This window comes from Myiozetetes cayanensis, unplaced genomic scaffold, assembly GCF_022539395.1.
Source record: "Myiozetetes cayanensis isolate MyiCay16 unplaced genomic scaffold, myiCay2020 scf1, whole genome shotgun sequence".
Lineage (NCBI taxonomy): Eukaryota > Metazoa > Chordata > Aves > Passeriformes > Tyrannidae > Myiozetetes > Myiozetetes cayanensis.
The window spans coordinates 29,097,677-29,120,348 of record NW_026086604.1 but is presented as its reverse complement, the minus strand read 5'-3'; the positions used below and the strand labels follow the sequence as shown (position 1 = coordinate 29,120,348).

Genomic DNA, 22,672 nt, shown 5'->3' with positions numbered 1-22,672 from the left:
ACCTGAACAGGAAAATATGATTTTTATTTTTTTTTGTGTTTGTGTGCTGCAATGAAAACATCATGCTGTGCTGTAGGAAGTTGCAAGTCTGGTTATCTGGCATTACTCAGATTGCTAAAAATTCATTAAAATGTGACATCAGCACAGTGAGAGACAAATGATCACAGGATGAAAAGGAACAGTGGGCCTTTCACGGATTAGTGCTACACAGCCCCAGCATAGAAGCTAACTGCATAAACAGATTAATCCACCAGTAGCAGCATAGCTAAGATTTACCGAATAATTAAATGGGCTTGAGTTACTGTGAAGATTTCCATGTAATCTAGCTGGTGTGAACACGTAAGTGAGGTGTGGGTAATGCTGCTTTCTCAGAAGCCATACACCAAGTTGCATCATTTATCTTGAATGGCTCCCCCTGGAGACAAAATTTGAGACTTCTCCCGCAAAGCCAGAGGTTTATATTTAATACAGTACCTAATACCTAATACTTACTTACTGCAATTAGCGGGATACTGCTGCACTAATAGGATTTATATTTGAGTTCTGCCTTTTTTTTTTTTTTTTTTTTTTGGCTCCAAGATGCATTTTTACATGTGCTTGCTTTTGTTGCAGCCTGTGGGGGGGATGTGTGTGGATGTGTGTGTGCATGCATGTGCGTGTATTATAACACAAATCATTTCTAGCCAAAGAATGTGAAATGACAGGCTTTAAATCTGTCACACTGGGGGAAAGCGGGTACTCTGGCAAAGACACGGTCAGAATTGCTGGATAGATTTTGAAATATTGCAAATTATTTGGAATTAATGTCCAACCTCTTTAAAGCTCTGTTCTTTCTCTTTTCTTTTCCCCCACCCCTTCTTCCCCCTGTTTTACCACCCTCTGTTAGTGCTGTTCTTATTACAGGACATATTTTTTAACTGCTGTTAAGTGGTCACTGAGTTTCTTTCCTGAGATCTTTTCTGTGTTTGTCCACAGAAGAACAAGGTGAAGATACGGAAGGGTCTGCTAAAAGTACATCAGTGGCTGTGGCTGATGATAAAGACTCAAGTGAGAGAGACAATAGTGAAGGCAAAAAATCTAGTAAAGACTCTGGTAAGATGCTAGAATTTTGTTTTCCCCCCTTTTTAACTTATGAAATGCTCTTTCATTTTAAACTGTCTGGACATTCCCACTACTATTCATTGCATGTGCATTTTGCATGTGATTTCTATCAGTAGCCTCCCATTGACCTATTTTTAATCATAACCATCTGACAGGATAGATGCGGATAAGTTGAAGAATATTACAGGACGACCAGTGAGATTATTTTTTAATCAAATCAGTTTGTGTGCTTGTAATTTTTTAAGCGCCTTTCATTAATCTTAGCTGTACTTGTGATTCCTCTGATGGCATATTAATTTTTCATAAGCACAGGATTAGGTACCACTTGAATTTTTTCTTCAATCAGGTTTTGCCCCCCTTTTAACCCAAAGAATGTGGGGGTTTTTGTTATTATTTTTCGCTCTTGCTCTCTGATCAGTTACTCCCAAGAATCTGGCCTCTTCCTGGGCATTTATTTGAAGCATTTTCAAAAAAATACACAAAATCCAGTGAAAAAGTTTACAGATGATTCAGCCTAAGAAAGAGGAAATATCATTGAAAACGGATTATGGGTTGGGTAATTTTGATCTCCTGGAATAGACAAGGCCCAGTAATGAAAGCTACTGTCTTTGAAAACAAAACCCCTATGTCATGACATTTACTTGTGCACAAACAAACCCAGGGCCAGCATCTGGTGTAGATACGATACCCAAGGCTTTTTCTGTGTTTGATTTGGCAAATATGTGACTTCACCCATGCTTTTTATGTATGAGATGGAAATCTGTGGTCACAATGAATATTACATTGGCTACTTTTGCTGCACGCTATACCTAGTTACATTATGTTGGATTCACTGAAGCAGAAGAAGTGCTGAAACAGGTTGAAGCCTATTAGTTTCAGGTAGTCATATATCTTTTCCTTGTATGCCAATGACAGCAGCATACAAAGGAGATTGTATTATCCATAAAGACATACAGTTGTAGAGAAAATACCTTTTTACATATGAGTTTCTAACACCCAAATTCTCCCATACTGCAATTTACTCCTTACATATTAACATTTTTGAATTTATTACCAAAAAATATTATAGATGGCCCCTTCTGTCAATTCAGAAGACTAGTTTAAAGATTAAAGCTTCCTTTAAGTTTGCTTGTTGACATGCTAAGGTCAGTAGCCATCGCAGTTTACAACCTCGACTGCTCTTCAGTTGCTTTATTTTTTTGAGATCAAGAGACTGCGGGAAGGCCAATGATGACAAGGATGATGTTGAGCAAGAAACCGTGTTGTGGTTTAAAGTATATATTCCCCTTGGCTGGCTCTCTGACTTGGTGAAAACTGTCTGCAGTGCAGTGAAGCCATACTCCCAGGCTGACAGAGGTCCTCCTGTGCAGCCTCGCCAGGTGCCAGCCTGGACAGTCCCCAGGAGAGGGGTGACAGCCACTTGCAGCCTGCATTTCCTACTGTCCGCTTTACCTAGGGGACAGTGTGAACCACTTCAGGGAATTTATCAGCCCATTTCTTTTTCTTAGGCAGGTCCATTTATAGTTGCTCAGGAAAGAATGTGGTAATAAAGCTCCAGCAAAAAAAAAAAAAAAAAAAGAAAAAAAAGATGGAATCTAGAAAAAAGTACTGAAGGGGAATTCTCAAAATTCCATCAGGATTAGGCATTCATAAGGGCCAAGTTTAATTAGGACAAACCTATATCCAGATGCCTACTGGGTGCACTACAAAAAACAAGCATAATTGTTCTGCATTCCCGTGCCAGCAATTACACAAATAACTTTGCAGTAAGATTCATATAAAAATAAGGGCTGAAATACATGATTGCCTTTGTGCTTTGCAGAAAATAGTTTGTGCTGTAGAACCCTGAATCTTTTGGAAACTTTTATTTTCCTAATCTAAATTAATTCTGCATATGTAACGTTCCGACCATCACCTTAATTTTCATTGAGCTGACAAGTATTTCTAATGACTGCATAACTGCTTATGTATAATTGAATGTTAATTTGGGCTTTCTCATGAATTGAGTGTTGCAAGTCTTGCCAAAGAAATCTCAGGAAAACCAATAAATTAATCACAATACTAACAAGTTAGACAGGAAAGTGTTGTGACCCCTCTTTAGCATAGAATCTATTAGACGAGAAAGGATTAACATGTATTTAGTAACAGTATGTTTGTGTAAGCTGTTGTGCTGTATTGCTTACCTTATCTCAAGGAGTAGAGCTTTCAAAATGAGACTTGGCAATATGCAAGTTATATTTGTTGAATATTCATTCAGAATAGAAAAGCCTACTAATGCCTCATTTATATTGTCATTTAAATCTAGTGCCACTTTAGATTAATTATAATCCAAATTACAGCTCTATGCAGTGCAAGAATTAATATGGAATTTATCCAGATTAATACATTTGCATTGAAAATGTAATATGTCTCTGCCATGGCTAAGGGGAGCACTTTTTAATAAGGTAGTAAACATGAGAAAGGATGGAAATTAACCTTCATTATTGCAATGAAAATTATCCTTTCATTCTACTCTAATTAGAAAGAATACTCTACCAGTAATTATAATTTTAGAATTATTTTGAGGCTGAATAACATCATCTGATGTGTCAGAAGTCTTAAATTATGCAATCTTTATCAAATACAAAGATTCATAAACAAGAAAACAGTGGTTTTATTATGGCTTTTCCAGGATTTTTTTTTCTCAGCAGTATATGGATTTCTTTAACTTTCTCCTTCTTGTTAGTCGCACAAACATTTTTATTTTGGGGTTTCAAAAATATTACAAAGGTGATGACATCTGAATTGCAGTGAATTGTGTCATTTTTATATTAGCAATCTTACACAAGTTAAATAATTCTGTTACTGACAGGCAATCTTTGACTAGTCTATTTCATGGCACTTATTTATAATTAAACTTATTTTTTGAGCTAAATTTATTGAAATTGCATTATCATCTAAAATAAGCTGTGTATTTTATATTATAAAAAGAATTGCAAAATTGCAAAAGAAACCCCTAAAAATAATGTGTCTCAAGAATAAAAGGTGGGTATTTAAAACGTGAATAACAACTGGATTTATTCTTTTCTTGCAACTGCCTAATAAGACTGGCATGCCAGCAGAACATCTGGTATGAAAACAGTGCCACACAGCATGCTCGAGACTGTAATATTTTCTCTCCTCTCTCTCCTCCTTCAATAACCTTTCTATAAGACCACAACCTTTTTCAGCCTCCACACAGAAGCTCCTTAAAACAGCAAACGCAACATGGAAAACAGAGCATTGATGTAGCGAGAAGAGGGATCGAGTTGTAGTAGCTGGACCATTGCATAAGGAGCCAAACTCCTTTGATTTTGACATGTACCCTATGGCTTGGGAGCTTTGGACTTCACCATGTGCAGGGGCAATTGACTCCCCTATGCCACAGGGCAAAATCAACTGCCTTTTTTCTTTTTTGTTCCAAAGCTCACTGAAAGTCACAGACTCAGTTGCATTACTATTGGCCAGATGTAACTTCAGTCACATGGGTAACAGTGCTTGGGGTTGGAATCCAGAGCCACAACGACAACAAAAACAACAAAGCCTCTGTAAACTTCGACAGTTTATATAAATATCATAGTAAACATAGTAAAAAGCTGTGCTTTGTTATGCATTTATTGACCCCAGCACAGTGTTTTATAACTCCATGGTTTTATTACATTAACCGCAAAAGAAAATTTAACCAGAAAACCCCCTTGTTTTTATAGAAACAAGAACTATGTGTTTCATGATTATTATAGGCCCTTTGAAGTAATTAAGTTATTCCATCCTGTGGTGGAAGATGATGTGTAATATTAACCTTGTATGTGCCCAAGCACACACAGACTGCACTTCAAGCTAAATTTCACTAGGAGCTAAATACCACTGCCAAAACACAGTTAGATGCATTTTCACAAGTAAATTTTGTGGCAGAATTTGGTTTGAATTTCTGTAACAACCTGTTTAGAATAATCTAACATGATGAGGGGAAGAGAAGACAGAATTTTTTCATTTTGTTTTTTAAATTCAGCTTCCGGTTTAACAGTGTCTGTTTACAACAGCTGAGATTCTGTCCCATTTGTCTTTAAAAAGGGACATTTTAAAAGTGACATATGATAAAGGTAAGAAACAGTAGTCAATTGTTAGACATTTTTGACAGTTGGAAATGAAGAGAGGTTAATAATTTGAACCTATCCCTCTAAAACCTGAGAAACAACCTTTCTCTGTTAATATAGTATGTCACTTTTTTACTTCCTGTAATTCTCACAGTTAAGGCACTTTTAAATAATACATAAATACAGATAGTCTGGGGAGTACACTATTATAACAAAGCAAAGCAAGTAATAAAGTGGTGCCTTATGAGATTGCATCATTTAGATTTTACCTTTAAGCATAGGCTTCAGGCTGTTGGCCCAGCACCTACTGAGCAGTCTAAATGAGGCCTCCAGGATCTTTTTCTGAGAGTGTAAAAATTCAGGGGCCTCCAAAAAGCGACTTGTCATCAGATAGTAAACCAGTGATGAACAAGTTGATCATTATAAATAGGGAAATACAGCAGGAATAAGTTTAATTTGAGCTAGAACATGCAAACATTACTGGTCTAAATTACATCAAAAGAAATAATTAGCAACTTAGGAATGAAAATCAATGTGTGGGGAAATAACCATTAATATATAAGTCATATATATATATATGTCTTGTGATTTTTTTAAAAAGTACTCTTCAGAAAATGTCCCTGTATGATTCAGTTTCAATTGGTTATTATTTTACCATGAGCATTTGGCATTTACCTTGAAAACTGTTTTCTTATTTTGCTTCTCTTTAATGTTGCCCAGTAAGATCAAATATTGCACAAAGTCTGTATAAAAGTAATAATAATAAAAAGTTCTTGGTTTTGTCTACAGAAAAATACAAGTGGGGTTTTTTTCATGTTTACTTTGTTGCCAAAACATCCATGACCTTATTTTTAAATTAATCCTAGGTTATTGTGCAATGAGGTGCAATTTGTTCATTTATATGAACCTTATGTGGATTGAAAAAAATCAAGATAAATCTTCATGCACAGCATACAATCAGATTACCCCTGGACTATATATTTACGTTGGGTCTGATAGCAATCAATGGTTTAGCTTCATTGCATTTCAAGATGTATTTGCACCCAGTGTCCAGTGATAGTGTCCTCACCCTGGAAATAATTTAGTTGCAAATTGACTGGAAGATGGTGAAAATTGAAAGTTAAAATTAGAAATACTCATAATAAACAGCAGAAAAAAGGTCAGATGATGCCGCACTATGATGAGATTGGAATGGTTGGTAAATGAGGTTTTGTGTTTGTCGTGAGATGTATGTGACATGCCTACCCAATGCTCTTGTAATATCCAGCCTAGCAGAAGAGATTATCTGGCAAATTGACGTTGGAAAGAATTTTCTGATGGACTGGGAAATTAGAATTGCACTCTTTTCTTTGATGTGTGCAAGACTGGGCCGCATTACACAGCTAGCTTCGGCATAATATTAAATATAGTATTTAATACTTAATAGTACAACTATCTATAGAAAACAATTATATTCTGGTTTTGATCACAAATGCCAGACTATAAAAATTCACAGTGTAAACATCTAAAGCAATCCCAAATGACTGATCTTTGTATATAATTAATATTAGGTTAGCTCTGAAATCCTATTCTCCACAGTATTTCTTTTAAAGCCTCGCTATATTTAGCTTCAGAATTGTAACCAGGCAGGAGTTATCAAAACAGCACAATAATCATATTGCTCAGGCAGTTTAGGAAAGAGAAAGGGTAATTAAACAGCAGCAAATTAATTATTTTGGAAAACAGGCTTTTTGAGCAAAAGCTGATTTGTTTTAATGTAATACACAAATTCATACTGAGCTGCTAAAGAAAGAACATTATTGATTAATCTTTAAAGGCAACCTAAGGTTATCTAAACAGCAGAGAAGAGTCAATTTTTAAATGTATTTATAGAGTCTCCATCAAGGATAAAAGTGTATTTTCACCTTTGTGCTTACCAGAGTTGTTTTATTCAACTTTATTTTTTCTCAGAGTTTAAAAAACAAACAAGTAAACAGAAAAGACCCTCAAAGACAATACAGATCTTTGAAGTCAAAGCCTCTTCGTAAACGGGGATATTTTAAAGTTTAAAACATGTTTTTAAAAATTATGTTTTCAAAACAGGAATAGTCACACCAGAGAAGGAACCAAAAGCGAACACTGTGGTAGGGGCACAACAGCTTCTTCTGGCAAAAGAAGAGGATGGTGCAGCTAAAAAATCAAAGCCTCCAGAGGACAATAAATTTTGTCATGAGCAGGTAAAAGGAAGTGTAACAATTTAATTGCATTCTTTCAAATAACTCAAGAGTGAAACAGAGATGATATGCTGTTAAAATAGCAATATCAGCAAGTTATAAAAAGCACATTGACTAATAACCTGCATCTTTATTTGATTTTTTTCAGTTCTATCAATGTCCGTATTGTAACTACAATAGTAGGGACCCAAATCGTATCCAGATGCATGTCCTGTCACAGCATTCAATGCAACCTGTTATCTGCTGCCCCCTCTGCCAAGATGTCCTCAGCAACAAAATGCATCTCCAGCTTCATTTGACCCACCTGCACAGCGTGTCCCCTGACTGTGTGGAGAAACTGCTCATGACAGTAAGCGTTCTAAATGCTGATGCACACGCTATCGAAACGTACTTGGGCCTCTGGGCAATGTATTTGTTGTGACATAGCACTCAGGTAGCTCAAGCAGGGGAGTGGGTCAGGACTATTAGGTTCTCTTGTCAGCTCATCCAGTGACTGATACCTCTCAGGAAAATGACTGAAGGTGGATTTCAAAGATGCAGAAAACCTGTCATTCCCCATTGACATTAACCTTGGAAACGTCAAGCCAGTCCATGTATCTAAGTGCCTACCTGTATATTTGGTCTAATAATATCCAGGTCTCAGAAATCTTGTGATTTCTGTTTGTAAAATAATGGGAGTTCCCCATAGAATGTAGTTCCTAAACACAGAATTCCTGTATGTAGCTTGACTGCACATTATATTACATGAAATTCACTGTAAAATAGCAGTTCAAACAACCATTCAAAACGGTGTCGGTAAAGACACAATCAGGTCTAGTAAATATTTGTTATTACAGAATAAATTAGAAATCAGTTAGAAAACTGACCTCCTAAGACACACTGACTCTGGTTGTCTTGCCTTTTTAAAAGGAAATCCACTTGGAAATCCTAGTGAACCACAGATTTATTTCTGTATCCATAGATGACTCCTTCATTTATACAGCTGTGGTTGTAGTTCTACCACTTCATTCCCAAGTTAAGTGGCAAAAACATTAGAAAAATTGAAAGAGCTCTTGATGGAAGGTCTAGGGTTCCTTGTGCTGATGAGTAAATACACACTTGAAGATTCTTTTTTCTTTTCCTTGGTTTTCTACTAATTATAGCTCTGACAGACCACGTAATTTTGGCCCACTGCAAAGAACATGCAGTAGAAATTTAACTTTCCCCGACTCTTTTAGGAAACTGGAAAGATGTGGAGAACCTCCCGCTCCATACTGAGCAGCATGAGCTTTCTTCTCAAGTTCTCCATGGTTCCCTCTATGCTGATAATGGGGCAACTTTGAAATCTTTCCTCATTGGGTCCTGGGCAGGTGGAAAAAACACCTTATTTCCCAGAGAAAGAGATTTCAGAATATAAGCTGCTTAATTTAAATTGTCCTAGATGCTAACACTAGTATGCCCTGTCCATAACTGAACCCTCTGATGACAAAATAAATACCATTTATAGCAAACTTTAGTCCTCTGAGAGGATGCTATTAATGCCATGTTTAAATTACAAATATACTAAACCCATTTTTTTTAAAATGTCTAGATGTTTTTTCCAATAGGCAATTTAACTAGCTAGCTAACTAGATAGATGATAGATAGATAGATAGATAGATAGATAGATAATTGATAGATAGGTAGATAGATGGATAGATACAAAATTCTTATGTATCCTAATGGATGTTTAAAATAATTTAGTAGACTGTTGAAGAGGAACAAAAGATGTTTCTACTCATACTTTGTAATGAATACAGCTTCCATTATTTATTTACAGTTCACAAATCTCTTCTATAAATATTCTTTTAACCTCTGTATGAAGGAAATACTTTCTGTTAGAGATGAGGAGCTGCAGCTCAATCTGATTTAGCCAAGGTCCTTTAGAGAGAATCTGCCAGAACAGTAACCTAAACCCAGTCCTACTAAATCTTTGTAGGACAATGCTGTATTTCTGATACAAATTCATTTTAAAGATCAAAGCAAAAGGAAAACATGAAGTGTTGAACAAATATTTATGTCAACTTCGCTAAATTGAATCCTACCAGACTAAGAGTATATCCTTCAAAGATTTCTGTCTATAATTTGAAAGCATAACACAACAATGTAGAACAGTTTGAGAAGATACAGAAAAGAAAGAAGAAAGAAAAAAATCTAATTTTAAATGGAAATAAGTTGTTATTTCTCTGTTGAAATAAACATAATTTTCTTTCAAATACTGTGGAAGGTCCAGCATTTGTGTAAAAAAACAGTACAGGTGAAGCAAAGTGGGGATACCCTCAGTTAGGAAATGACTAGTGACCATATCTCAACATGATTTCTATCTTTGGAGGATGTCTGAGGAAAATTCCCCTGATAAATCTGACAGCCCTGACATAGTCAGCAAAATCTTCTTCGTGGTGACATTGAGACCAATGAAATATTGTGTGTATGTAGCTCTATTGCATCACCTTATTGTGGATTATTTTGAGTTGATTCTCCACCAAGGGACACATGATGGTTGTGTCTGTCAGAAACCATTATCAAGGACTGAATCAGGATCTTGATTTAGTACTGACAGTCTTTCATGCAGATATAGTCGATCTTTTGAACTATAATTTCATACTGTTGCCCTTTCCTAATTTCACTATGTTTCACACTTTAATTAAATAGCGTTACTTTTTGTGTAGTAATACCATATTCTTGGTTTTCAAAGGTTCCTGTACCAGATGTCATGATGCCCAATAGTATGCTATTGCCAGCAGCTGCTTCAGAGAAATCTGAACGTGACACACCTGCAACCATTACGGCTGAGGGATCTGGGAAATATGCAGGTATGCAAGAAAAAGCCCAGACATGTAAGAGCTAGGTATGGGCAATTTAGAAGTAAACTACTTGTTTCTTAGTAAAGGGAATCTTTTTTTTGGGCTTGCTTATAGCCATGGAGATAAAAAGATAAATGTAACAAGGGGTCTGAATTTGGCTGACTGCACCTGTGCAGGGCTGTTAGAATGCACATGTATGCCAGACTATTTGCATTTGGTGGAGCTAAAATTAAGCATCAGTGCCTACCCACTTTGAAGGTAAGATCCTCCTTGTTTAACCAGCAAATAAGGCCTAGTCCTAAAAGACAGTGTCACATTCACCATCTGAATGTTAGGTAAGTGATTTTGTCTGCATTTCCATTTCTGTAAGATCCTGATCCTGAACACTTACTGTATTCTGCACTGGCAAACTTTTCTACCTGTCACAGCATGTTCCTCCCTCTCCTCTCAGACCACTTTCCTCCTCCTTTCTAATTATCTGTTCTCTCTCTTGTCCCCATTTTTACTCCTTCTCTCTTTCCTACTGTTTATGTGCTTTTCTTGTTTGGTGTTCCCATTGTACCAGTAAACTCCTACCTTCTGACAAATAGAAGCCCTACACCACTCCTAGGCCAGCTGCCACTGCCAGTCTGATTATTTTTGTGAGTTTTATTACTTTTTTTTAACATCCTGTTATCCCTGTCTGCTTTATTTTCTGGGGCAAGGTTGGGTTGTTATATTTTACTAAACCAACACATGGCATATGAGGTGCCTCTCTTAATTTCTGATGAAAAAAGACATTAAAACGAATCCTATGTCCTCTTCTCTTCTACTTGTATAAAAGACACTTCACTTTCTTTAACTAGGTGAAAGTCCTGCGGATGAGAAGAATACCCCCGCGATTGATGAATCAAAAACTGGAATGGAAATTAAGACTGAGGAACAGAAGCCACCTAAGGAATCTACTGAAACACCAGATTGGAATAAGAGCAGCAGTAAAGATATAAAGACCACTGACTCTGTGACGGATCAGCTGAACGAACAGCAGAAGAAGCAACAGCTGTCTGTCTCTGACCGCCATGTCTATAAGTACCGCTGTAACCATTGTAGCTTGGCTTTTAAGACTATGCAGAAGCTTCAGATACATTCCCAGTATCACGCTATTCGGGCGGCTACCATGTGTAGCCTTTGCCAGCGTAGCTTCCGTACATTCCAGGCTTTAAAAAAACACTTGGAAGCCGGCCACCCTGAACTCAATGAAGCTGAACTTCAGCAGCTGTGTGCATCTTTACCTGTCAACGGCGAACTCTGGGCAGAAAGTGAAAGTATGGCACAAGATGATCATGCACTAGAACAGGAAATAGAAAGAGATTATGAGATGGACCAGGAAGGTAAAGCAAGTCCTGTAGGAAGCGATAGTAGCTCTATTCCAGATGATATGGGCTCAGAACCAAAGCGGACCTTACCTTTTAGAAAAGGGCCAAATTTTACCATGGAAAAATTTCTAGATCCATCTCGCCCATATAAGTGTACAGTGTGTAAAGAGTCTTTCACTCAAAAGAACATTCTCTTGGTCCACTATAACTCAGTGTCCCATCTACATAAACTCAAAAAGGTTTTGCAGGAAGCATCAAGTCCTGTCCCTCAAGAAACCAACAGCAACACTGACAACAAACCCTACAAATGCAGCATTTGTAATGTTGCATATAGCCAAAGTTCTACATTGGAAATCCATATGAGATCTGTGCTTCATCAAACAAAGGCAAGGGCTGCAAAATTAGAACCAAGTGGTAATATAAGTAGCGGAAATAGTGTAGCAGGGAATGTTAATAGCCCCAGCCAAGGAATGCTAGAATCTATGAGCTTACCAGCAGTTAACAGCAAAGAAACACATTTAGATGCCAAAGAATTAAATAAAAAGCAAGCTTCTGAATTAATTTCTGCTCAGCCTACACATCACCCACCCCAGTCACCAGCACAACTTCAAATGCAACTACAGCATGAACTGCAACAACAAGCTGCATTCTTTCAACCACAGTTTCTAAATCCAGCTTTTTTGCCTCACTTTCCAATGACACCAGAAGCACTGCTGCAATTTCAACAGCCTCAGTTCCTTTTCCCATTCTATATACCTGGGACAGAATTTAGCTTAAGCCCAGATCTGGGTTTACCTGGTTCTGCCACGTTTGGTATGCCTGGAATGGCTGGTATGACAGGATCACTGCTAGAAGATTTGAAGCAGCAGATACAAACTCAGCACCATGTTGGCCAAACCCAGCTACAGATACTGCAGCAACAAGCACAACAGTATCAATCCGCCCAGCCCCAACTTCAGTCACAAAAGCAGCAGCAACAAAGCAGCAAGCTGATGAAGGCAGAGCAAAATAACTTAGTAAGTACAGACTGCCAGCTGATAAAGGATATGCCATCTTTTAAGGAGTCAGAAGAGGTTTCTGAAAAACAAGACAAGCCAAAGCAAGAATTTACTAATGAGAATGAAGGACTAAAAGAAAACAAAGATGTGAAGAAGCCAAAATCCTCAGAACCAGCCATCCCACCGCCCAGAATAGCTTCTGGAGCAAGAGGGAATGCAGCCAAGGCTTTGTTGGAGAACTTTGGGTTTGAGTTAGTTATCCAATACAATGAGAACAGACAAAAAGTGCAGAAAAAAGGCAAGACTGGTGATGGTGAAAACACAGACAAACTGGAATGTGGAACCTGCAGTAAGCTCTTTTCCAACATTCTTATTCTGAAAAGTCATCAAGAACATGTGCATGGACATTTTTTTCCATATGGAGCATTAGAAAAATTTGCCCGACAGTACAGGGAGGCGTATGACAAGCTTTATCCAATTTCTCCATCTTCTCCAGAGACACCACCACCTCCGCCACCACCTCCACCACCACCACCACCTCCTCCTCCTCCAACTCCTTCTCAGCCTTCTTCAGCTGGGGCTGGAAAAATTCAAAACACAACTCCCACGCCTTTGCAAGCTCCACCACCTACACCTCCACCACCGCCTCCTCCACCACCACCACCTCCTCCTCCACCACCACCACCATCAGCCCCACCTCAAGTCCAGCTTCCTGTTTCGCTTGATCTCCCACTTTTCCCTCCAATTATGATGCAACCAGTGCAACATCCTGCATTGCCTCCTCAGCTTGCCCTCCAGCTGCCACCAATGGATACTTTATCTGCAGATCTTACCCAGCTTTGTCAGCAGCAGCTGGGATTAGACCCCAATTTCCTGCGGCACTCTCAGTTCAAGCGTCCACGTACAAGAATCACAGATGACCAGTTAAAAATCTTGCGGGCTTATTTTGATATTAACAATTCTCCAAGTGAAGAGCAAATCCAAGAAATGGCTGAGAAATCTGGTCTTTCACAGAAAGTTATCAAGCACTGGTTTCGTAATACACTGTTTAAAGAACGACAGAGAAATAAAGATTCTCCATATAACTTCAGCAACCCTCCTATAACAGTATTGGAAGATATCAGAATAGATCCTCAGCCTTCAACTGTAGAACCCTACAAGTCTGATGCATCTTTCAGCAAGAGATCATCCAGGACTCGGTTTACTGACTACCAGCTTCGTGTCCTCCAAGACTTCTTTGACACAAATGCTTATCCAAAAGATGATGAAATTGAACAACTTTCAACTGTACTTAACCTACCGACCCGAGTTATTGTCGTGTGGTTCCAAAATGCACGACAAAAAGCTCGCAAGAGTTACGAAAACCAAGCTGAAACTAAAGACAACGAGAAAAGGGAACTGACAAACGAGCGTTACATTCGAACCAGTAACATGCAGTATCAGTGCAAAAAGTGCAGTGTGGTTTTTCCCAGGATCTTCGATTTGATTACACACCAGAAAAAGCAGTGTTATAAAGACGAAGATGATGATGCTCAAGATGAAAGCCAAACTGAAGACTCTATGGATGCCTCTGATCAAACAGTGTATAAGAACTGTACAGTTTCTGGCCAAAATGACTTATCAAAAAGCCTGACAGTCACTGCAGCAGGCTCTGGCTCTGGTTCTAGTACTCCTTTGATTCCATCACCCAAACCAGAACCTGAGAAGGCTTCTCCTAAACCAGAGTCCACAGAAAAACCAAAACAAAATGAAACCATCTCTAAACAAACAGATGCAACTTCCCAAAGCGCCAAACCAGTACAGTCTACTCCAGTAACCTCTTCTGACCCTCAACCCTCAGCTTCTCAACCACAGCAGCAAAAGCAATCACAGATAGTAGGCAGACCTCCTTCTGCATCACAAACCACACCTGTTCCTTCCAGTCCTTTACCAATTTCAATGACTTCTCTACAGAACAGTCTACCTCCTCAGTTATTACAGTACCAATGTGATCAGTGTACAGTTGCCTTTCCAACTCTAGAACTTTGGCAAGAGCACCAGCACATGCATTTCCTAGCAGCCCAAAACCAATTTCTTCACTCACAGTTTTTAGAAAGACCAATGGATATGCCCTATATGATATTTGACCCAAATAATCCTTTGATGACTGGACAGTTGCTTAATAGTTCTCTTGCTCAGATGCCACCACAAACTGGCTCATCACATACAGCACACCCTGCTACAGTTTCCGGTTCCCTGAAACGAAAACTAGATGATAAAGAAGACAATAACTGTAGTGAGAAAGAGGGAGGAAACAGTGGAGAAGATCAACATCGTGATAAGCGCTTAAGAACTACAATTACTCCAGAGCAGCTGGAAATACTCTATGAAAAGTACCTACTGGATTCCAACCCCACCAGAAAGATGCTAGATCACATTGCACGTGAAGTGGGACTGAAAAAGAGAGTTGTACAAGTCTGGTTTCAGAACACAAGAGCCCGAGAAAGAAAGGGACAATTCCGTGCAGTTGGTCCAGCCCAGTCCCATAAAAGATGTCCTTTTTGTCGAGCTCTGTTTAAAGCAAAATCAGCTTTAGAAAGTCACATTCGGTCTCGGCATTGGAATGAAGGGAAACAGGCCGGTTATAGTTTGCCTCCAAGTCCTTTGATATCAACTGAAGATGGAGGAGAAAGTCCTCAAAAGTACATATTTTTTGATTACCCATCACTGTCATTAGCAAAAACTGAATTATCAAGTGAAAATGAATTAGCCTCCACTGTATCAACCCCTGTTAGCAAAACTGCAGAAATGTCACCGAAGAACCTTTTAAGTCCTTCTTCTTTTAAAGCAGAGTCTAGTGAGGATATAGAAAATTTGAATGCCCCTCCTGCTGACTCTGGATATGATCAAAACAAGACTGACTTTGATGAGACTTCATCAATTAATACAGCAATTAGTGATGCCACAACAGGGGATGAGGGGAACAATGAAATGGAAAGCACAACTGGCAGTTCAGGGGATGCAAAACCCACATCACCCCCCAAAGAACCAAAACCACTTGTGAATGACACACTACCAAAAGCAGCAACTACACCTACAAATGACAATACTGATGATAAATTTCTCTTTTCTTTAACAAGCCCTTCAATACACTTCAGTGAAAAAGATGGTGATCATGACCAAAGTTACTACATTACTGATGACCCTGATGATAATGCCGATCGCAGTGAAACGTCAAGCATAGCTGATCCAAGTTCTCCTAACCCATTTGGAGCTAGCAATCCCTTTAAATCCAAAAACAGTGATCGACCAGGCCACAAACGTTTCCGAACACAAATGAGTAACCTTCAGCTTAAAGTTCTCAAGGCTTGCTTTAGTGACTACCGGACTCCAACAATGCAGGAGTGTGAAATGCTAGGGAATGAGATTGGGCTGCCCAAACGTGTGGTCCAGGTCTGGTTTCAGAATGCCCGGGCTAAAGAAAAGAAATTCAAAATTAACATTGGGAAGCCATTCATGATAAATCAGACCGGACCTGATGGGACAAAGCCAGAATGTTCTCTATGTGGTGTGAAATACTCTGCACGTTTGTCCATAAGAGATCATATCTTTTCCAAACAACATATTACAAAAGTGAGAGAAACTGTGGGAAGTCAGCTAGATCGGGAGAAAGATTATTTAGCTCCTACAACAGTTCGACAGCTGATGGCACAGCAAGAATTGGATCGCATAAAGAAGGCTACTGATGTGCTAGGATTGTCAGTACAGCAGCCAGGCATGATGGACAGCAGTTCTCTTCATGGTATCAGTTTGCCAGCAGCTTATCCAGGACTCCCTGGCCTTCCTCCTGTTCTTCTGCCTGGAATGAACGGTCCATCCTCCTTACCTGGATTTCCACAAAGTTCAAACAGTAAGTCTATAAGGGGATGATTTTCTCAATTTATTAATTTGATCATCTTGCATAGTCACCATCCCCTTCTAAGACAGCATATTATGCATTCATATCATGCTTGTAAAACTGGTGTGATTAGCTAAAAAGTACTGCTATGAGGTGTACTCAGAGCATGATTGTTGCTGTAGCCTGGATGATCTCTCCGATTTCTCAAAGAAAAAAAAATTTAATTGACAAAAATATTTTTAGCCCATTCTAGGTTTTTGTGCAAAAACAATATAACTATAGCATTGTTGTGCTTTTTTGTTTGTTTTGATTGATGCTCCTTTAGTAAAACCTTGGATTAGAATTTTGTATGTACGTTTTTTATATGCAAATATTTAAAGTAACTTCTGATAAATCACAGAGTAGATTCTCACATTATCAGCTCATTGGGCATTTGGTCCACACCTTAGACCAGTCCAACCTGTCATTTAATCCAGAATAAATATTTAAAATAAAATGCTGCCCAGGACCCTTTATTATATTTCTGAATAATCACCTGCTAAGATAAAAAGGGCTTTGTTGAAGGTGATTTGCAATGTCACTTTCATTGTAATCCAAATTCCAGGAGTTTATAAAGTCATCGCAGACGTACTGCTTCATTGGGCTTGCACTTTCAACTGAACATGTAACTTTTTTTACTGACTGTTTTGACTCTTGTTTGGCATTTGCTTACATTGGAAAGCACTTCCTCTTGCAATAGGTTTCACTGATGTTAAGGAATCAATTTTTCTGTAGCATGAGTTGTTTAGTCCTCAAAGAATGAACCTAGTTTGTTTCTTGTATAGGGCTCCAATTTTGCAGATTGTGACTGCAGCCTTGCAGACAGAAGCGTTCCCATTCATCTTTTGACTTTGCACATTCATATCAAATATGTGCACAGCAGAGTTAGGAAGCTGGTTAAGACCCCTCACCTCATTTTATCCAATAATCCCACTTGCTGTTGATCTCTAAACTTTGCTTTAGAAAGCAACACTCTTTGGCAAGTAGAGGCTTAATCACCAGTGTTATTAGACATACTAAGACTGTAGCAATGTCTTCTCTGCTACCCAGGTCTGCTTTGATTGATGATGATGATGATGTTATTGTTTGCCTAAGTGATGGTCAAAGCATCTTGTTTTTCTCTTCATTGGATCAGAAAGGCTTTCCTTCCACAATGTAGTCTCTGGCTGAGTGCCTTCTGGCTTTTGTCAAACAGTTATTGGCACAGAGAGTGCATATAAAGGAAATATAAAGTTGCTGTATTTCCTTCTTAATGGCATACAGTGTCCTGGGCCAAAAAATGGTTGGTTCTTGTTCATTAAAATTATAGATATAGTTTCTCTATATAACTTTCCTAAATAAGTTTGGGTTAGATTGACCTTCAGGTAAAATGGGCTCCAGAAAACTCAGGTTTTGTCTATACTGCTAAAAGAAATTTACTTGGGAATATATTTTCTTTACTTTCTAAAACAGGAAGTCCCCATACAAAGTGAGTCTGGGGGATGGTCATGGATCCATGATAGCTTCCTAGCTGTACTGAGGTGTTTAAGAGAAGACTAGTTGGCCCAGGCCAAAAGTGTCAGTGACTATTCTTACTGTTTCACTTTAGAGAATGTTTCGTTTCAGTTTCTGGGAAATATTCGCTAATACTCTTTAACTCACTAATACCAATGTAGCCTCAGAGTCTGTATATGTCCTATTAATAACACAAAAGGCATTATTACAGGCCAACTGGTCCACAGTAATTCAATTTTAAGATTTTCTAATTTTCACCAAATATCTTTTCTTTGAGATAAATTTAAATCATTAGTATCATAGAATGCACAGTGCACTGCCGATTGAGATGGATTTTTACCCTCTTTCATCTTGCATCTTCTTAAGGTTAATTAGCCCATTGTGGGCAAAGCCCGCTGTGTAAACTAGCTACTAGGATCTCGTTGTTAACTTCTTCTGCCATATGCTAAATAGCCCCTACATCCCCCTTTTGTTGCCTGGCAAACACTTGCATGCATAAATCTCCATTCCCTAATGATACATAATGGAGCAGTCATAGTGAGTAGAGAAAAAAAAAAAAAAAAAAGAGATTATTTTAATCATTCATCATAGAAAAACAGTAATGTGCTTAGATGTGCTCCGGTATGTGCTCAACACTAGTGTTTTCTGCACCTAATTAACCCATTTCTATTTTCTTCTCTACCCTTCTTTGTCTGATAGTTCACATTTATGTTTGATGCTAAGAATCATTTAAGAAGTATCTTTTTGGAAGCAGGCTTTCAAGCGAGCGTTTCTTTGGCTACAGTTCTTCTAGCAGCATGTATATTTCCAGCCAGCAGGACAATTGCTTTGCATCATTCTTTGCATGAAGGATTTGCTGAAGCTAACTCCCTGATGACTCACTACCCTATAGTTCAAGTTTACTTCTTGTGAATTCCACTGCAAGTGTGTCATTTCTTCTCTATGGGACCCAAACCCACAAATACACTTCAGAAGCAGCCTTACTGGGATCCCTTATATTGAAATATTTACCTGTTTTCACTGATGCTTGCAGGGTTGGTAACTGTATTTCCTGTGGCAAAGTCCATCCATTCTGTCCTACATGTTTGTTTAAGGGACAATGTTAATAAGATCTTTGTTTTGAAAGAATGTGTTTGCTAAGACAGGGAGTTAATGAAACTTAATTGTAAACCTAATATTTAAAATTCTCTTTTGTGATTCTCTGTACTCATGCTAGACAGAGAAATTATCCTGACTAGAAATTATCCCGATTGGTTAATACAAGTTTATGAGAGATTTCACTTTCATGTTTATGCCTCCAGTATCTTTTATCGGTTTCCAAAACGTAAGAAACCTAGCTAAATTTTGCAAAATACTATGCTTTTAAAAAATGCAATATTTACTTTTACAAAAGGCTTGATGTGAAACACTTGAATATAATATTAATTCACAAAAGATGGAATTATGGAAACTACAGTTAATTGTATCTTCTTTATATAGTGCTTAAAATGGACTATTATTTATGAATATTATTAGATTTTGCAAAATAAGATAACTTCATTTCTGAGTGAAAGGATAGATGAACTTTAAATTCAGGGGTTTTTTTCTAAAACAAGGGGGTTTTAATGCCAGAATTATTGTGTGGTTCTGAGATTATATGTCACAATTCTCTAACCTGTGGGATATATTTCTCTAGATAATGTAATTTTACCATCTTGTGGGCATCAAATGCTGAGCAAGGTCTCAAAATTACTGCTGTGTTTGCTCAGCATAATACCTAATAAGGAGTTATTTGGTGGAATTCTAATTCATACAGAATTTTAGTTTCAGCTCATCTTTATTCTTCAAGCTCCTACTTATTTTCTAGGTGACTGTAGATAGAAGAGTTTACCTGCTGTTTTCAGCTGTTCTTAAAATTCACATTCTCTTTTCTTCTAAGCTTTGTGTTCTTGTCTGTGATCCCTTGCAGAAAACTAGTGCTTCATCTTGCTTTTAGGTATTAATACTGGTTCTGTGAACCTTTTAATGTCATCATCATTACCATAGGTTCTTTGCACATCACTTAAGCCTGGGCTGCCTTGAAGATTCACAACAGCTTTTTCCAAGAATGCACACATCACTGAGTAATATGTACTTAGTGGGTTTTGAAATCTTATCAAGAGAGAAATTTGATTCAGCAGCAATTACTTTCTGTATTATTAGGGCACTAAACTCTGTTCTCTGTTTGCTTTTGGCCCACTGGTAGTAGTTTCATTTTTATATTTTTAGCCCTCCATTTCCTCCTAGTGAAAGAGAAGTCTCTTCTCTTTGATAGTCACTTAAAAGAGTTAGCAGGATTAGAATATTTGTTCATAATGTGAATTTTCTATTCTGTATCTCTCATGTCCGGAAATGGAATGAGTTTCATCAGGTTCTCTTCATTTAGTTTTGGAAATCCTCAGTTCCACATTTAGCTTCCAATAAAGCACATGGATTTCACTGTTCTACTGCAAGCTGTCTGGATATTTGTATGAATTTTGTGTATTTTATCTAAATTCCTAAGAATATCTGGAAAATAGATCTTGGCTTTTCTGGGCATCATCAGTGTGAGTAGACTGAAGACAACATGATGTGCAAGGGTTGAAGAGGTTAAGAATAAAAAGAAATCAGAAAAATCCTAAGTAGGTGGCAAGCCCAAATAACCATGACAAAGCTGGGGCAGCAGTTCATACTAACTGCATCATTCATGTATTTTCCATCTACGCTATTTATCATTTAATATATTTTCAACAGGCTCCATACACAACTGCCTGTTACTTCCTGTTGAAAGTACAGGGGCAAGTAATAGTATCTTCAATGGTTTTGTGCAGTAACTCTGGCAATTACCCACTTTTTAATTATAACTCTTGTGACTTGTTTCACTGTACTATCTAATTTGTACTCACAATGCATTTTAACTCCTTAGTGTTCCCCTACCACTAAATAGGAGTAATGACACAGTGACAAACATTAAATGACCTCTTTGTTAAATCTGATAATTATTCCCTTTGAATCCTAATTGCTTTATTCTTAAGTAATACTAAGCACCTGGATATTGATGATTTAAACGTTATTCTTGTTCACTCCATTAGTGCTTCCTCGTGGCTAATTCCCATCTAACCTCCTCCCGTCCTACAGAACCTGCATTTATTGTTCTCTTCTCCGTGCACTAGTAGACTGTTTCTGATGTAACTTCACTTTTACAGTTCTGTGTGCATGACACACTTTGTGTGCTCTTTTCTCTAGCAACCTTACTTGCCTGAAAAAAATGACAATAGCAGCAATGTACAGCCTCTTACAGTCAGTCGCCTTTTCTTCCCTGTGCCATCATTTCGTTTTCTGACCCAACTACACATCTCACAGAAGCTGCTTTTTTAATAGACTGTTACCAGCCACTGCACTATATCTCGTACTTGAAATAGAGATTTCTTCCATTAAGTTATGAGGCATACTTCTTGTGTGTATGCGCCCTCCAGACAGAACCAGTCCATCCTCAGGTTGCTTTCTTTAATGAGGTGGAGGACGTCATGCCTGCATGTTTCAAGTAAACTGAGAACAGCAGCGTTCCTGTGTCAAAGTACTTTAGTGCTGTTACACTTATTTCCCAGCAAAGACTGCACTAACCTGATTGCTGTGGTAAAGAAAAGCTCTGTTCAAACTCTCAAAAATGAAAATGTAAGTTGTGTGGTGTCCCAGTAATGAATAGCATTGACCTGATTGCTGTTAACTTTTTTGAATGGTCATTTCCTGTTGATATTTACTTATCTAAACATCTTTTTAAATTATTATTGTATTTCCCCCCAGCAATTTGGATAAAGATTCCTTTTTATTTGAGATCTAATTACTTGTAGTGAACACCATAATTACCAGGTTTCTTAGGTGAAGGATGTGTGGGTTATATCATCCCAGAGGTATGATAAAAATTAGTTAAAATGAACAACAAAGTAGAGTTCTCTCAAAGAATCAATTAGAGGGAAGCACTCTCACTCTGCTTAATGCTTCTTTTCTAATAATCTACTACCAAGCCTACAGAAGAAAATGTACAAAAGGGGAGAGTGCTGTTTCTACAGGTATAAATCTGATCCTGCCAATAGCACTGGGTTGATTTCCACTGCCTTTTTTGGGACTTTCGTATAGGCAGAGGTTTGTGCTTGACCTCCATGCTAGTGGAATCAATGAGCAAAAGCTGTTGGTTTTGGTATATATAGATCGTATACTATGAATTTAAAGCTGTAAGACTCTCAGCAAACTAAAAGCCATTTTAAATTGTGGTTTGTTCATGCCATAGGTAATTCTGGAACAGGTGAGAAATGCTGAATGTTACAAGATGTATTTTGCCTTGTGCATTGATGACAGCCATATTTTTGTTGTTTTCAGCTTTAACATCTCCTGGTGCAGGCATGCTTGGGTTTCCTACTTCAGCTACTTCGTCTCCTGCCCTGTCTCTCAGCAGTGCCCCCTCCAAACCTTTGCTGCAGACTCCACCACCACCACCTCCACCACCGCCACCACCACCTCCACCACCTCCTCCTCCTCCTCCTCCTCCTCCCTCCTCCTCTTTGTCAGGACAGCAGACAGAGCAACAGAACAAAGAATCTGAGAAAAAAAATACTATTAATAAGCCAAACAAGGTGAAAAAAATCAAAGAGGAGGAATTAGAGGCC

The 22,672-nt window shown here is 38.1% G+C and overlaps 1 protein-coding gene across 3 annotated transcripts in view; it reads left to right on the top strand.

The window, feature by feature from the left end:
• Window positions 1-22,672, top strand: part of ZFHX4 (zinc finger homeobox 4) — a 149,645-nt gene that overhangs the window by 123,053 nt on the left and 3,920 nt on the right. For all 3 annotated transcript variants that reach the window (XM_050327881.1, XM_050327866.1, XM_050327874.1), the window contains exons 5-10: window positions 976-1,092; window positions 7,296-7,429; window positions 7,575-7,775; window positions 10,140-10,257; window positions 11,094-16,490; window positions 22,386-22,672. The exon at window positions 22,386-22,672 is cut by the window's right edge and continues 3,920 nt beyond it. In XM_050327881.1, the coding sequence (XP_050183838.1) occupies window positions 976-1,092; window positions 7,296-7,429; window positions 7,575-7,775; window positions 10,140-10,257; window positions 11,094-16,490; window positions 22,386-22,672 (6,254 nt within the window). The remainder of the gene's footprint in view (window positions 1-975; window positions 1,093-7,295; window positions 7,430-7,574; window positions 7,776-10,139; window positions 10,258-11,093; window positions 16,491-22,385) is intronic.